At 44.8% G+C, this 16,101-nt stretch overlaps 1 protein-coding gene across 1 annotated transcript in view; it reads left to right on the top strand.

The window, feature by feature from the left end:
- LOC137531685 (cathepsin S-like) overlaps positions 1-16,101 on the top strand; it is a 66,070-nt gene that overhangs the window by 27,126 nt on the left and 22,843 nt on the right. The window contains exons 2-4 of the mRNA XM_068251637.1: positions 2,116-2,261; positions 7,119-7,241; positions 12,143-12,298. Coding sequence (XP_068107738.1) covers positions 2,130-2,261; positions 7,119-7,241; positions 12,143-12,298 — 411 coding nt within the window. The 5' untranslated portion in view covers positions 2,116-2,129. The remainder of the gene's footprint in view (positions 1-2,115; positions 2,262-7,118; positions 7,242-12,142; positions 12,299-16,101) is intronic.

The raw sequence follows: 16,101 nt of genomic DNA, 5'->3' as shown, positions 1-16,101 counted from the left end.
CCTTTTTGAGCTTGCACTCCTTGCCTGATGAAGCAGGTTATACCTGCGAAACGCGTTCTGGAGTGCCAAAATAAATTGTTATTTGCGATTTGAACAATCTTGATTGTCCATCATTTCAGGAGGTAAGTCCACCTGTACTCCTCCTTTTTAGTTGTTTTTAGATCATTTTAACCTGCCTGGCGCCTCTGTCCAAATTTGCACACTACTTACAAGAAGGTTCAAATTTATGTACACAAAAGTAAATATAAATTATTCGCATCTGTAGCTTCCAGAATCTCCTATGTAAATACTGATTATTGCTAGGTTTTGATTTCTGCATTTTGATCCCGACCCACCACTTAACCATGCCTGGTGGAAGGACCAGGGCCGGATTTCTAATCTTTACTGCCCAAGGCCAAAGTAAGCAGCCGGCCCCTTTCAGTATAGGTAGCCAGATGACCCCTCCAGTATAGTTAGCTAAATGACCCTTCCCCCTCCCTCCAGTATTGGTAGCCCATTGACCATTACCTTTAGTATAACCTGCCAGATGACCCTCTCTCCCCACACCTCCAGTATAGGTAGCCAGATAACCCACCTCCAATTTAGATTAGCCTGATGATCCCCCTTCCCTTAGTATAGGTAGCCCCCCCTTTCCTTCAGTATAAGAATCTAGATGACCCTCCCCCCTTCCTTATAGATAGCCTGATGACTCACCCTCCAGTATAGGTAGCCAGGTAACCCTCCCCCCAGTATAGCCTTCTGCCCACCCGCCCTTGATCCTGTGGTGCCCTAGGTCATGGCCTATTGTGCCTTGGCTTAAATCCGGCCCAGGAAGGTCGTTCATATGCCAGTTTCCATGCTGGCACAGACAGGTACTGCACACAACCAGGACAATTTCTGGATAAAAGAGGCTACAGAAATAAGAATCAGCAACTAAATGCACAGGTAGAGGTGGCTGTGATACGTAGACTTTTCTTACATTGATGATTCAGACTTATCTAAGGATGAGTAACAAGTGTGCTATAGGGCACCATCATTATGCCTTTTCTTCCAAATCCCACAGTGATACGGACGTTATACACTATCCTCAGGCGCGGCCCTGTGAATTGCTAGATGGTTTTTGTTGTCTGTGATGGGAAAGTGTTCAATGTGCAGCAGGATTGATCTGAAACCCTACGTGTAAAGGTGGACACTAATGATCCAATTTCTAGCGAGAAAACGTTCAAGCGATCAGATAATTCTGATCGGAAGTGAAATATGGTTGGTAATAGATCGTTTACTACACCATCAATGAACCAATCTTTACTTCCTATCTATCACAACCAATAAGAAAATCCAAATTTTGGTTCAACAAAAATCCAATTGGAGACTGTTGTTACAATCATTTGTAATGATCAATTGTGCCCATCAACAGAGATTATTTACATCCAATCCAATCACATACGATCAGAATTATCTGATCACTCGAACAATTTTTTGCTAGAAAAGATACCGTTAGTGGCCACCTTTAGTTAGATGGTTTCACCACACATGGCTGGTAAATTATTCACTTGGGAAGGAGGAAGCGTCAAACTAATGAGTGATCTCCAATAATGTACTGCCTGTAACCGCTAGAGAAAAGGGCAGACTACAGATTGAACCTGCTCTGCAGTAACCCACTTTATTTTTAGTCTTTACTTCTGGTTTTGGTAAATGCAGGAAAATGCATGTTCTATATATGGTTACTGTCAGATTATACTGAAACCATCAAAAACACAGGAGCAGATGTATCCTAAGCAATGCAGGGAAAACTCTAGCAAAAGTGAAGCAGTTGTTCAACAACTAATCTGGATCCTTGGTTTTGACATGCGCTCCACTTTTTCCACTTAGAACCATACAAAAAAAAGTTTCTAATATACCCTAAATACAGAATAATCACAGTGATCAATAATTAAGTTTATCAATCAAAATACATTAGAGGGTATATTGCTGTTCACAGCATATATTAAATAATGGTAATGCATTTACACAGATCAGGCGTCAAACCCCTGGTTCCAATACAAGCATTGCAATGTACAGTCTTTAGCAATGTTCATTGTTCAGTAATGTAGTTCCACATGGTATATTGCTTTAATGTAGTATTATGACTTTATTTAGGATTCTGCAATACAATGCACTATCTCGTGTTCCATCTTGTGGGCCTTCTTGCCTTTGCCAAGTCAATTTTCTGCTCCCCTGATGTAAGCTTGGACCACCACTGGAAGCTTTGGCTCAACAGATACCAGAGAGCCTACAACAATGAGGTTTGTTTTACTTTTCTGCATCAGCTTACAGGGGACCTAAAGTGGGAGGGATATGGAGGATGCCATATTTGTTTCATTTTAAATAATACCCATTCTGAGATCAGTAGTATCTAAATCCCACATGTGAAACAAGCATGCAGCTAATCTTATCAGATTTTTGTCAGAAACATCTTTTCTGCATGCTTGTTCAAGGTCTATGGCTAAATGTATTGGGGGCAGAGGATCAGCAGAACAGCCACATGGTCGAATTCATACTTTTTTTGTACCTCTAGGCCAAGTATGTTGTGGTTCTCCTTTGTTGTGAAGTAGTGCCCCTCCCATGCCATGTGCAGCCCCGTCTTCCATATGTATCATCCATGTATAGCATTCCCTTTCTTTTATGAAAAGCTGATACCCAAACTGTACCGTGATGTTGAAAGGCAAGTGGTGCCATCGCTGGCACACAGTGTTGGGTCAAGGGTCCATCTGACCATGTGGTCTGCAAAGCACGGTCAGGCCTGCCCGAAGACTAAGTCAGTCCCCACACACAGCATCTCTGCCTGCACTCCGTGTGACTGCTTGCCCCAAGACTAAGTCGGTCCCCACACAGCATCTCTGCCTGCAGGCCACTTGACTGCCTTCTCCGCCACCACCAGGACTCCAGGTGGATTCCTGAATTTTTAAGGCCGCTGCTAGCAGCGGCGGCTATAATAATTATTCTGGTGCGTGTACATGCCTGCCTAATTTTTCTGGCTGCACTGCAGCTGCAACAACAAAGCAAAAGGCATGTACATGTGTCAATTCCCCTTCGTGATCGTTACTTTGCCGCGGTGAAGGGGCTTGCGTATCACAATGAAGCAATGACCGCCGGCTATATGAGTGTCTCGGGGGGCATACCCAAGATAATAAGGTCGTTGCTTCATTGTGGACAGACCAAATTCGATGAGCTGGACAGTCACTGTTGTTCTGTCATTGAGCTACCTCAACCCGGCGACCATATGGGCTTGAAAACCGATATCGCCTGCACTCTGGCTATGGTGCGCACCAGTCCAGCACGGCCGTCACTACACACACAGCTGTTTGCGGTGCGTTACACAGTGAGTTTGGTCAGTCAGTGTGAAGCAGTACATTAATTAATGTACTGGATGAATGACAACTGGCTCAAACTAAATGCAGACAAAACTGAAGTCCTTCTGATAGGAGGGCAGAGCATGATAACAAAACAACTTAACTTGCAGTCTTCACCACTGGGAATAGGAGGCACGGATCTGCGCAGCTCTGATCATGTGCGTAGCCTGGGAGTTCTAATTGATTGGGATTTAAACTTCAGAACTCAAATCTCTGCTGTGGTGAAATCATCCTATTTTCACCTGAAGAACATTGCAAAAATCAAGCACCTCATACCCCCAGAAGATCTGCCAACCTTAGTCCACGCCTTCATCACATCCCGACTGGACTACTGCAATGCTCTCTGCACTGGCCTTCCAAAAAAGGTCTTGTACCGACTACAGCTGATACAGAATACTGCTGCCAGACTGCTAACCAACCAACCCCGTCACTGCCACATAATGCCAGTCCTGCACTCCCTTCACTGGCTACCTATAGAATGGAGGGTCCTATTCAAGATCGGCCTACTGACATTTAAATCCCTGAATAATTTAGGCCCTGGATACATGAAAGATATGTTGCAGCTGCGTAGCAATCCCCGCATTCTCAGATCAACAGGTTCTAATAATCTAGTCATACCCAGAGTCCACTTGGAAACTTTTGGTCCCAGAGCCTTCTGTCATGCTGCCCCTACGTTTTGGAACTCCTTACCTCAACAGATCAGGACAGCTCCATCCCTGGACGTGTTTAAATCCAGACTGAAAACCCACCTGTTCAGTTTGGCATTTGCAGAAATATAACTTTTGTTGTGTGAATACTTCATCCTACTAATTACTGAATCTGAGAGAGCCTAAGCGCTTTGAGTCCTATGGGAGAAAAGCGCTATAGAAATGTTATTGTATTGTATTGTTGTATTAATTACACTACCTGATTGATGTATACACATGCAAGATGTTTTAAAGCACTTTAGGCCTCCAATTTAGCATGCAATGTGATTTCTGCCCTTAAAACGCTGCTGCGCGTCAAATCTGGATTTTTCCCGGGGACTTTTGGCTTGTATCCCACTCCCCCATGCAAAAACTCAGGTGTTAGACCCCTTGAAACATCTTTTCCATCACTTTTGTGGCCAGCATAAATGTTTGTAGTTTTCAAAGTTCGCCTCCCCATTGAAGTCTATTGTGGTTCGCGAAAGTTCACACGAACCAAACTTTTGTGGACGTTCGCGTTCGAGGTTCGCAAACCGAAAATCGGAGGTTTGAGACATCTCTATTTGTGGCCTTTTCAGAAATCCGGCCCTGGGCAGCCAGGCAATTTATATTGTTTGAAATAAAATAAATATGGCAGTGTAACGATTGCGGAATCGTCTCCGTGGTCAGCGCACCAGACGTGCGCTGACGCGGCGGATTTCCTCCACAAGCGTATAATTGAGGACACCCAGGCTAGGTGCTATGCACCTGCAGAGGGAAATTCCTGTCGGCAGGTGGAGCTGTGGAGTGCAGAGGAACAGCTCCTCTGCCCTACCACACACGCCAGACAGGAATTGTACGAAGGGAAGAAACGCAATCGCAAGAGAAGCGATTGAAAGTGAGCACAGAGACAGATTGTGTGTGTGTGCATAAAATTAGTCGCCAACCCGCGACTGTGCACACACCACAGCAGATAAGAAGCAGGAACGCGATCGCGAGAGGTGCGATCGCCAGACGTGACACAAGGTACAGCAAGGCGGAGCACGAGAGTAGCAAAGGCACAGCAAATAATACAATAAGGAAATACGGAAAATAACAAATGCTAGCTAACCGCGAACACCGCACTCATTCGCAACAGTGCACGCGGTTATGCGCGGTCTCCACGTGATAAGCACAATAGAGACAAGCACGCCTAACTAACCATTAACAGACAAACACGAAACAGAGAACGTGAGCGCTTGCTTAACAGTTACCTCACCGAGCCTACAGCAAGCGTTTCGAATCAGACAAGACAGACACACGAAAACAGGGACAAGCGAGAGATAGGATCCACAGCACTAGCGAAAAGTGGCTAGCGCGATCCAGTTACAGAGTAGCAGAACAGAAGGATCCCCAGCGCTAGCGAAAAGTGGCTAGCGCGATCCCAGAAGACAGAACAGAAGGATCCCCAGCGCTAGCGAAAAGTAGCTAGCGCGATCCCAGAAGACAGAACAGAAGGATCCCCAGCGCTAGCGAAAAGTAGCTAGCGCAATCCCAGGAGACAGAACAGAAGGATCCCCAGCGCTAGCAAAAAGTAGCTAGCGCGATCCCAGGAGACAGAACAGAAGGATCCAAACACACGGCAGACAGAACAGATGAGGTAGGCAGAAACAACCGCTGTTCCAACCTACACTCCAGACTCAATCAGAAGGATCCACAGCCGCTAACGCTAGGGCTTGTGCGATCCAAACACAAGACAGACGGAACAGGCAAAACAGATAATACAACCTGACTGGGCTAGAAGGGGAGCCTAAAGCAACCCCCAGGAATTAACTATACTAGATAGCAATGGCTGACACTCCAGCAGTGTCCATCAGAAACAGACCATGGAAGGGAAATGTCCAGCAAAGCATTCTGGGAGCAGAATGCTTTTATAGTGCTAGTCATCAAAAGAAGGCAGGTAACGAATTTGCATGACTAATGTATGCAAATTCCTCAGCAACACAAGCTGCAGAACTGACAGAAAGTCTCTCTTAAAGAGACCTGCAGAATGCAGACGTGAACAGTGGTCAAAACGCTGCCTGTCTGCACAGGCAGCTGAGCAGATTCTCACAGGCAGCCTCCATATCCATCTAACTTCAGGATCCCTCTAAAACACATCAAGGTATCCAGAAACTCAAGAATTTTATGGTTGGCCAAAAAGAACCCAACAGACCTTCAGCAAATGCTCTACAAAGAACAGCATTACCTTGATATAAACTATTCAAAACCAATATTTCATATTTACCTGATTAAATATCATTTAATGTTTTTACTTCTAAATATAACAAGAACACTAAATATTACCCAGCATATACCAGTTATTAGGGGAGAAATGTTATACAAGATATATCCAAAAACTACCAGGAAAGTTTCATGTGATTCACAGTTCATGATAAATACCATGCGTACCTAATGTACTTTGGAGTCAACTCATATTGCCCCTACAACTTCTATACTCATATATGTGCTGGTAAGCTGAAGTTTGCATGTTAACCAGATACTGTTTACCAGATATCGTTAATTAATTAATTTATTTTTAAAGTGAAAATTTAGCAAAATCGCTTTTGCAATTGCAATTTTGTAGCACTCCTATCTTTTGTTTCGGAGCGCTATTGATCCAAAAAAGCTGCTGGACCCGCAATTGTAATTTCCCTAATCGCGGCCGTGGGCTCTGCTCCATTGACTTCCATTAGGCTAGCACTGTTGGTATTGGCGGCAATCATCAGTGATTTCAAAAGCACTCTAGTGGACCATAGCCATTAGGGCCTGTTTCCACTACACGCAGATTGGATGCAGAATGGATGCAGAAAAACTGACTCCAATGAATGTCTATGGGCCTGTTTCCACAAAACACGATTTTTCTGATGCAGATTTTCCCATAGGCATTCATTGGAGTCAGTTTTTATGCATGCATTCTGCATCCAATCTGTGTGTAGTGGAAACAGGCCCTTAGACAGTTTTAGCAACAAAAAAAAACAAAACCTTAGAATTTAGCAGAGTAAATGTTAAGTGAACTGAAAACACATATTTTGACTAAGGTACTGAGTGTCCTTTGATTTCACAGGGAGAGGAACTGGAAAGACGAATGATCTGGGAAGACAACCTGAAATTTATCATGATCCACAATCTGGAGCACTCTTTGGGGCTTCACTCCTATGAGGTTGGAATGAATCATCTTGGTGACATGGTGAGAGTTGGACTTTACTGTGTGGTGGGCAGCTTATATATGGTGTAGCCATCTTACTGTGAAATCACTCTGCTGCTGTTTTCTGTTCTGTGATCTGAACCTCTTGGCTGACAATTGTTTAAAGAGGTTCCCCTACAGAGCAGCCTGTATTATAACACTACTGTTCCTGTACCCTACTGCTTTGTCAGCTTCTTTCCCATGCCTTTTCCTGCAACTGCAATCAAGGGCATAGCAATAGCCATAGCAGCTGCAATGGGGCTCTGGGGCAGTGGGGTTCCCAGTGGTACTTGATATATTCACCATTAACTTTCTTGTGTTCATCCACCCTATGATTTTGTGCTTATGGACCATATTCAGTGTAGTTCACTTGAGAAGTCGTACCCATAGAGTAGGGGCAGGTGGCATTGCTCAAGAATGCCTAAATCTTATGGCCCCATGAAAGTTTTGCTATTGGGCCCCATAATCCTTAGCTACCCCACTGCCTGCTACCATCAACACTCTTCTGTGCTGATCACAATGTGAAAGCTATGCTGCTCATTTCGTTGTTGTCCGCATATCACTTCCTTTTCCTGTGAAGACACTTCCTGCTTACTGAACACAGATAGAAATAACCCTCCTAGATTTTTCTCCTGCATTTTCAAGAGAAAGTTGTTTTCATAATAAAATACAGTATATTTTCAGCCACCAGCAATCAAATAAAAAGAAAAGAAAACATACAAAATAAAGTTTGTCCACAATTTATTTAAGTTTGCTATTGCTTTTCTTGAAAGGAAACCCGAAGTGAGAGGTATATGGAGGCTACCATATTTATTTCCTTTTCAGCATCCATACCAGTTGCGTGGCAATCCTGCTGATCCTCTGCCTCTAATACTTTTAGAGTTGTAGGTTGCTGTTGTAGGTTGCTGAGGAGATGACGATCTTTGAATTAGTGCAGCAAGTGTTTTCCTTTTTGTATGACAAAATCTACAAAGTTATTTAGAAACTGTAAATGTTTTTAACATACCTCCCAACTTTTTGAGATAGGAAAGTGGGACACTTAAGCAACACCCCTAACCACACCCCCTGCACACCTCTAGCGATGCATTCCCTAAAGTTTTCATAAGAAAAATATGCTGTTTTATAATTCAAACCGCACTGGTCCTTTTTCTTCATATTAATATTTGAAAATAAGAAATATATTTATTGAATGTAGAAAAATACTTGAGAAAAGATTGGCTCTGTCTTGGGTGCATGTCATGATTTTAGAAAAAATGTTTTTTTTATTGTATCAGAATTGCAGGCAGTAAAGTGCATAAACCACACTAAATATAATACCCTCATGGAATTACTACAAAAAAATGTCCCTAAAAGTTCAAAACGCTCTAGATGAGGTGACTCCAGTACCACACTATTTCGTCTCACCAGAGGCTGTAGTCCTCTGTGAAGACAGCCCACTCCAGGATTTAACCTTAGCTCATTAATGTTCACATGTATGAATCGATTTTGCCATATATCATACGAGTATAGCCAGGGCCGGTTCTAGACTTTTTGCCACCTGAGGCAAACGTGCGACAAACCGCCCTCCCTCCCCCCAGCCATGGGTGTGGAGGGCCGCCGAACTGGAGGGGGTAGCGAGCAGGAAGTGGTATTGGGCCCCCTCCAGCTCGGCGGCCCCCACACCCATGGCCAGGTGGGTGCCGCCACCCAGACTTTGGCGCCTGAGGAACCCGCCTCCACCGCCTCATGGGCGAACTGGCCCTGAGTATAGGACCAACACCAACTTGATGTTATATTCCGTTAGGTTCACAGCACCCTGGAATATGACAAGCACCCAGCTGAACTAATTGGGCCTTCCACCATCAACTGCAGTGTGCAGACCAATGTCCCAATAATATCCCAAAACTGAAAAAATGTTTGCCAATAACCCCCCTGGCGGTATTCCCGAGCTGAGCTCGGGCTGGGTTTCATTTACCCAGAGAGGTAATCCCAAGCTCAGCTCGGGCTGGCCCAAATCTGCCACGCGCTTCACTTTCCTGGGCATGATCATTGCTGCCAGCGGGACCCAGGCATCTCCCCCAGCCACTGGGATCCCCTTCTGCTTCACTCTTCTCCCGGGGATCCATGGAGGCCAATCAGGACGGCCGAGTGGCAGTTTGTGGCAGTGTGGCATGACTTTGGGCAGCGTGACGTCATCCCTTGCACCTTCACAATCACAGCCACCCTCCTCCACTCCGCCTCTCACCTGAAGGAGGAAGAGGAGAAGGAGGGTGGCTTTGCTTTTGTGTGATGCTTTTCCTTAGGTGGTCTTGCCATTGCAGTTTGTGCCTTTTCTCCATGTGCCTTCATAAGGCAGTTGTCCCTACGCGGGTGTTGGCCTTTCCATGGCTCAATTTTTGGTGGCAGAGAGAACAGATGGCATTGCTCTGATCTGAGGCAGACACACAAAACAATTTCCACACCACTGAGCCCAGGGGTGATGGCACTATGGTGGCGTCAGCAGCTGACGTTGAAGGGCATGTTGGCTGGCTGTCCATAGGTGGCGATACATGGCGCTGGACACTGCCACCAGCTGTTTCTGACAACGAGGTCCCCCTGCTTCTTCATCCATCATAATCAGCATCATCATAATCAGCATCATCATAATCATCCTCCCCAGCTTCACTTGCATCAGACACCTCCAAAACTGCACCAACAGCAGGTACTTCATCATCCTCCTACTCACGCCTTACGTCCATAGTGTCGCCTAACTCAGACATATGAGGTGGTGTAACTTTCTTAGCGCCTTCATCTTGTTGTAACAATAATGGCTGTGAATCAGTTAATTCCCCACACAAATAACTCCTGCGAAGTGTCAAATGCAGCGGATGTGGTGCTTGTAGTAGCACTGGTGGCTGCGGAAGATGAGGTGTTCTGTGTTAAATAAGGTTTGGGTGTTAAAACACCCTCTGGAAAAATACACAGGAGACAAAAAAGAAGGGAGCCCAATGGTGTGGTACGTAAAGACAAATGATAATCATGGAAGTAAAAAGAACTACTCACAAAGGTGGGTTGCAGAGGGGCAACTGACCGCAGGAAGCAGGTGGAGACAATAAACCCGACTCCACCTGGGGGGGGGGGGGGGGGGGGGTCAACAGGGACCTGGATGTGGTCACACTCCTTTAAAAAAAGAAAGGAGACAGATCTCTACCGTGGTGGAGCCACGGGCGCTCTTTCTCCGCCCCTCAGGCGGGTGACGTGTGGGGGTAATGGATGCACTATTTGGGTTAAAGAGGCGGCCTGTGCTATTACTAAATAAAATCTTTTGTTGTTGCAAAGATTTTGTCATCATTGAGGTAAGCTACCTCATTACCTTTTAAACTGGTTTGAAATGTTTTTATCATACACCAGGGCGCCTCTTTAACCCAAATCTGTGTTAAATAGTCAACCATGTCCTTACAATCTTGGGAGTTGATGGCATATGCCTTCTTCTGAGCACTGTACTTTGGTCCAGGGCCTCACAAAATAACGTCAGCGCGACCTCGAATAGACCTGTCAGGTGGCCTGCCTCTGCCTGTTGTTTTGTTCATATCGGGGGGATGAAGTGAAAGGTATGCACTGACTTGACTAATACAATGTGCAGTCACACAGGTGCAGTGAAAGGTATGCAGTGACTGGTATCACAATACAATGTGCAGCTGTCACACACGTGCAGTTAACAGGTATGCACGGACTGGTATATTAAACAGCATGCGGTCACACAGGTACTGTGAACAATTATGCAATGACTAGTATTACAAATGTGCAGCTGTCACACACACAGGTACCGTGAACAGGTATGAAGTGACTGGTATATAACACTGAGTGCAGTCACGTAGGTAGGTGCACTGAACAGGTATGCAGGGATTGGTATTACAAATGTGCAGCTGTCACACACACAGGTACCGTGAACAGGGGCAGTGACTGGTAAATAACACTGAGTGCGGTCACGTAGGTAGGTAGGTGCACTGAACAGGTATGCAGGGTTTGGTATTAGAAATGTGCAGCTGTCACACACACACACACACAGGTACCGTGAACAATTATGCAATGACTAGTATTACAAATGTGCAGCTGTCACACACACAGGTACCGTGAACAGGTATGAAGTGACTGGTATATAACACTGAGTGCGGTCACGTAGGTAGGTGCACTGAACAGGTATGCAGGGATTGGTATTACAAATGTGCAGCTGTCACACACACAGGTACCGTGAACAGGTGCAGTGACTGGTAAATAACACTGTGTGCACTCACGTAGGTAGATGCACTGAACAGGTAGGTATGCAGTGATTGGTATTACAAATGTGCAGCTGTCACACACACAGGTAGTCACTGAATGTGCTGGGCCTGGCAGTGGCACAGTAGGAATTAGCAAGGGGCCAAGGGCCAGCTGCGACTGACTGACAGGGCTGTATAAGTGTCTGTGGGACACACACACACACACAAAAAAAAAATAGATCACAAGAATAACATTAGCTCTCAAAAGAGCTGTTGAGGGGTGCTTTTTAGCAATAAGTATCAGCAAGCAGCAAGCTAACAAGCCTAACAAGCTTTCCCTATGTCTCTCTGCAGCAAGCTCTCCCTTTTCTAATCACTGTAGCCACACGAGTGAGTGAAATGCCTGACGCTGCCTGCCTTTTATGGGGGGGGGGGGCTCCAGGAGGGAGTGTAGCCTAATGGCTACCCTGTGTCTGCAGACTGTGATGTAGAGGGTCAAAGACCCTAATGATGTAGTATAGGGGGCGGGTTGAACTCGCATATAGTTTGCGGTTCACCGCGAACGCAAACCACCGAAGTTTGCGTTCGAATGCGAACCGTTCGGGCCATCTCTACAATGAATATCTTCTTTTGTTTTTCATTATTGTGTTTGTTATTGTTACAATTTTTCCGCATATTTCCTACCAGAAAAGTAATGAAGTATCAGCCACAATGATGGGATTCTCTCCTTACGAGACCTCTGTATCCAATGCTACAACTGTACCAGAAGATGCAGTGAAATCCAAGACACCAGAGACAAAAGACTGGAGAACCCTGAATTGTGTGACAGACGTGAAAGCTCAGGTACCAATATATCTATGACTAGCTAAGGATCTATCAGAGCAGTTAGCTGATTGATTCATGTCTTACAGAAAACCTGAGATGGTGATTGTAAGAAAAAATACACATACCTGGGGCTTCCTCCAGCCCCCTCTGGCCAGATCGTTCCCTCATAGCCCTTGGTCGCCTCCCGGTTCTTTGGTCCGGGGCCAAATGCGCATGCACATCCAGGCCGCGCTCCCATCGCCTGGAGCGTTCTGCTCCTGCACAGTATGACTGCACAGGCGCAGAACGCTTTCAGCATTGGGAGCGAGACAAAGGAGCGCACTCAACAGGACTGTACCTGCGCCCATTGGTCCCTACTGGGCAACTTACTGGGGCCAGTTGCGGATTAACTGGGAGGCGACTGAGGATTACGAGTGAGCGATCAGGCCAGAGGAGGCTGGAGGAAGCTCCAGTTATGTATATTTTTTCTTACAATCACCATCTCAGCTTCTCTTTAAGTTACCTATTAATGGTACGACTTTTAGTGAGTAATTCAATTTTAAATCAGATAATTCAAATCGAAAGAACGTATGAGAGACCATGATAAACTGATCCACAGCATAAAGGTAAACCTGAAGTGAACTGTAAAAAAAAGTTAAGCTCATGATCTCATAGAGCCTTTCCAGTTCTCTCCCCGTCTCTTCGTTCCCCTGCTGTCCCCTGTTTAAAATTGGCATCTTTGGGACTCCTCTAGGTCCCCGAGTGTTTCCGAAGATGGGCACATCCATGTTCAGCATTCACAGACTTGCACGGCGCAATACAGACCCAATCTTCTTCAGATGTACTTGGTAACATGAATGCTTCCAAAGGCTTCCCCGGGGGGCACCACAGTGGCACCCCTAGCCATGGCTACACCCAGGGCTGTGAGCACCTGCAGCCTTGTGGTAGGTATACCACTGAGTCGAATAATGTCACTGGAGGGACAGCGGGGGAACGAGAACATGGAGAGAGGAGCAGGAAGACTATGGGATTCAGAGCTTTACTTCTAAAATGGTATCCAACTTTTTTTCTTTTGCTTCAGAGTCACTTTAAAGTATCCAAACTATTCCCAATATTGAAACCAGTTGCAATCATATGTATGATAAAAATCTGCACTGCCAATTGATCAGTTCTTTAAGGAAACGATCGTTCATGTGATTGTTCAAAAATGATTGGGCCCACCCCTTGCTCTGTTTTCATGCTATACAATCTGAAAGATCTCATAAAAAATATGGTTGCCCAATAACAATTGTATTATGGGAATTGTCTACTTTTTGCAGAAAACTTGACAAAATTTTACTTTTGTAAATAAAGGCCTGTAACTACTGTTATAATATGAAAAAAAAAACGCAACGGAAAAAAAGACGCCTGTATTTCCAAATTATCTATTATTGCCATACTTTGTACTAGGGACACAATTTAAATGTTGACAAATGGGCAAATAAAATGTGTCTGTTTCACCATCAATAGCACATTTTATTTTTAAACTACAATGGCTGAAAGGTGAGAAATAATGATTTTTTTTCAGTTTTTTTCTTCTCCTTCCTTGCAAAATGCACATAAAATAAAAAAATTCTTAGCACAAAGTGCTGTCCAAAGAAAGCCTAGTTTGTCCCACAAAAAAATAATAAATACTGTAGTTCATTTTAGTGTGATAAGTAGCGATAAAGTTATTGGTGAATGAACGAGAGGAGCGTGATGTGAAAATTGCTCTGGTTTTGAAGGGGAAAAAAACCTGTGGTACTGAAGTGGTTTAAATGCATTTTATTGACAAGTTGTGAAAATATTATCTAGAAGAAAACTAGAAGAAAAAAAGTTAATTGCAGATGGGCCCAGGAGCCAAATAAAGTGGTGTATATCTGATCAATACAGATGATTAATATTATTAAATAAGTACTCACCTAGGCTGCTACTCATAGTAATAGTAACTAGCAAGTATGCTTGTGAACTCCCCATCTCCACTCGAGTAAAATACTTGTGTTGGTTGCACTCCGATATAAAAATTATTTTGTACAGGCATAAAAAATGTCATCCTCCCAGCAGAGGCCAACTATGGTACAGGATAATTTAGACGCACCCAGGAGTTATACAATAGACTAAAAACCATTTATAAAATGGAGGGAAGTGTTGGCTTACCTCCAATGAAGATACAACTAGCATTTCTGAGATTTATTGTCTATTGCGGACATAAAAGGACTTTTATGTGCTCAATACACTATAAATTCCAGAAGTGCTAGTGGTATCTTCATTGAAGGTAATCCAACGCCTGCCTACTTTTTAAATGTTTCTTTAATTTACTTTATAACTCTTGGATGCTTCTAAATTATTATACTCTCCTCAATGTGGATTTTATTGTTACAACTGATACGGTACATGAGAGATACGGTACATGAAGGCAGGCACTACTGACCTCCAGAAACATATTATATTTTGGGCTGTGAAGCCAATTCTGTGACTATCATGGTTACAAAATCATTGGTAAATATGCAGATCAGGTTGTCAGACTTTTTTCTTACTGATTTGTATGCTTATTTAATGGTGGGATAGACACATCACTAGGCAACAACCAAGCTATGTGTTCCGTCTCTATGGAGGGGAAGAAGGGACAACAGGTCCAGGCACAACAGAGGGATAATAAGTGGAGCTGTGGACTGAGCTGCTGACTGTTGCTTAAAGGTCTGACAGGCCTGACCGATAAGTGACTTTGAGGGACACCAGTACTAAAGGTGGCCATACACTTATATATTTGCACCAGATTCAAACATCATATAAATTTCTGTCAGATGCCTTTCAGGTCGAATCTAACAGGAATCTATCTGATGTGTGCCACACACTAGGAACAGATTTCCAATGGATTTCAGAATGAAATCTATTGGAAATAGATCTAAATGCATTATTGGACCATTAGATCCAATGCAACTCTATGGGCCATCGATCTGCTGCCAGCAAAATCGGCCGATTTCTGATCGATCGATTCAATAGAATTGATTGGTCAATGGCTGAAATCGACCAGTGTATGGGCCCCTTAAAGAGACTCTGTAACAACAAAAACCTCCCCTGGGGGGTACTCACCTCGGGTGGGGGAAGCCTCCGGATCCTAATGAGGCTTCCCACGCCGTCCTCTGTCCCACGGGGGTCTCGCCGCAGCCCTCCGAACAGCCGGCGACTGTGCCGACTGTCATTTCAATATTTACCTTTGCTGGCTCCAGCGGGGGCGCTGTGGCGACTTTCGGCACGGAAATAGACGGAAATACCCGATCTCCGTCGGGTCCGCATTACTGCGCAGGCGCCGGAAACTTGCGCCTGCGCAGTAGAGCAGACCCGACGGCGATCGGGTATTTCCGCCTACTTCGGCGCCGAGAGGCATCAGAGCGCCTGCGCAGGAGCCAGGAAGGTAAATAATGACGTCACCGCTGCCCGGACTGCACGGAGGGCTACAGCGAGACCCCCGAGGGACGCAGGACGGCGTGGGAAGCCTCATTAGGATCCTGAGGCTTCCCCCACCCGAGGTGAGTACCCCCCAGGGGCCGTTTTGGCGTTACAGTTCCTCTTTAATGCTAGATTCTTTGCCAATACAGCTGTTACCAACAGTCTAGCATCAGTACCGGCCTCTAGAAAGCAAACAAGCAGTTACATGTATCACACATGTACTATTGAATATAGAATACAAATCCACATCACTTGGTGATCAATTAGGCATCTGCAGTGTCACCACAGTGCTCAACAACAGCATCTCATAGTGACCATCACCAGGAAACAATATAACTGCTGGTCACTCTCCATCCATATGAAACAAAGATTTA

The sequence above is a fragment of the Hyperolius riggenbachi genome, chromosome 9 (genome assembly GCF_040937935.1).
Source record: "Hyperolius riggenbachi isolate aHypRig1 chromosome 9, aHypRig1.pri, whole genome shotgun sequence".
Classification (NCBI taxonomy): domain Eukaryota; kingdom Metazoa; phylum Chordata; class Amphibia; order Anura; family Hyperoliidae; genus Hyperolius; species Hyperolius riggenbachi.
The sequence above is the reverse complement of the archived record's forward strand: the minus strand, read 5'-3'. Positions and strand labels throughout refer to the sequence as shown.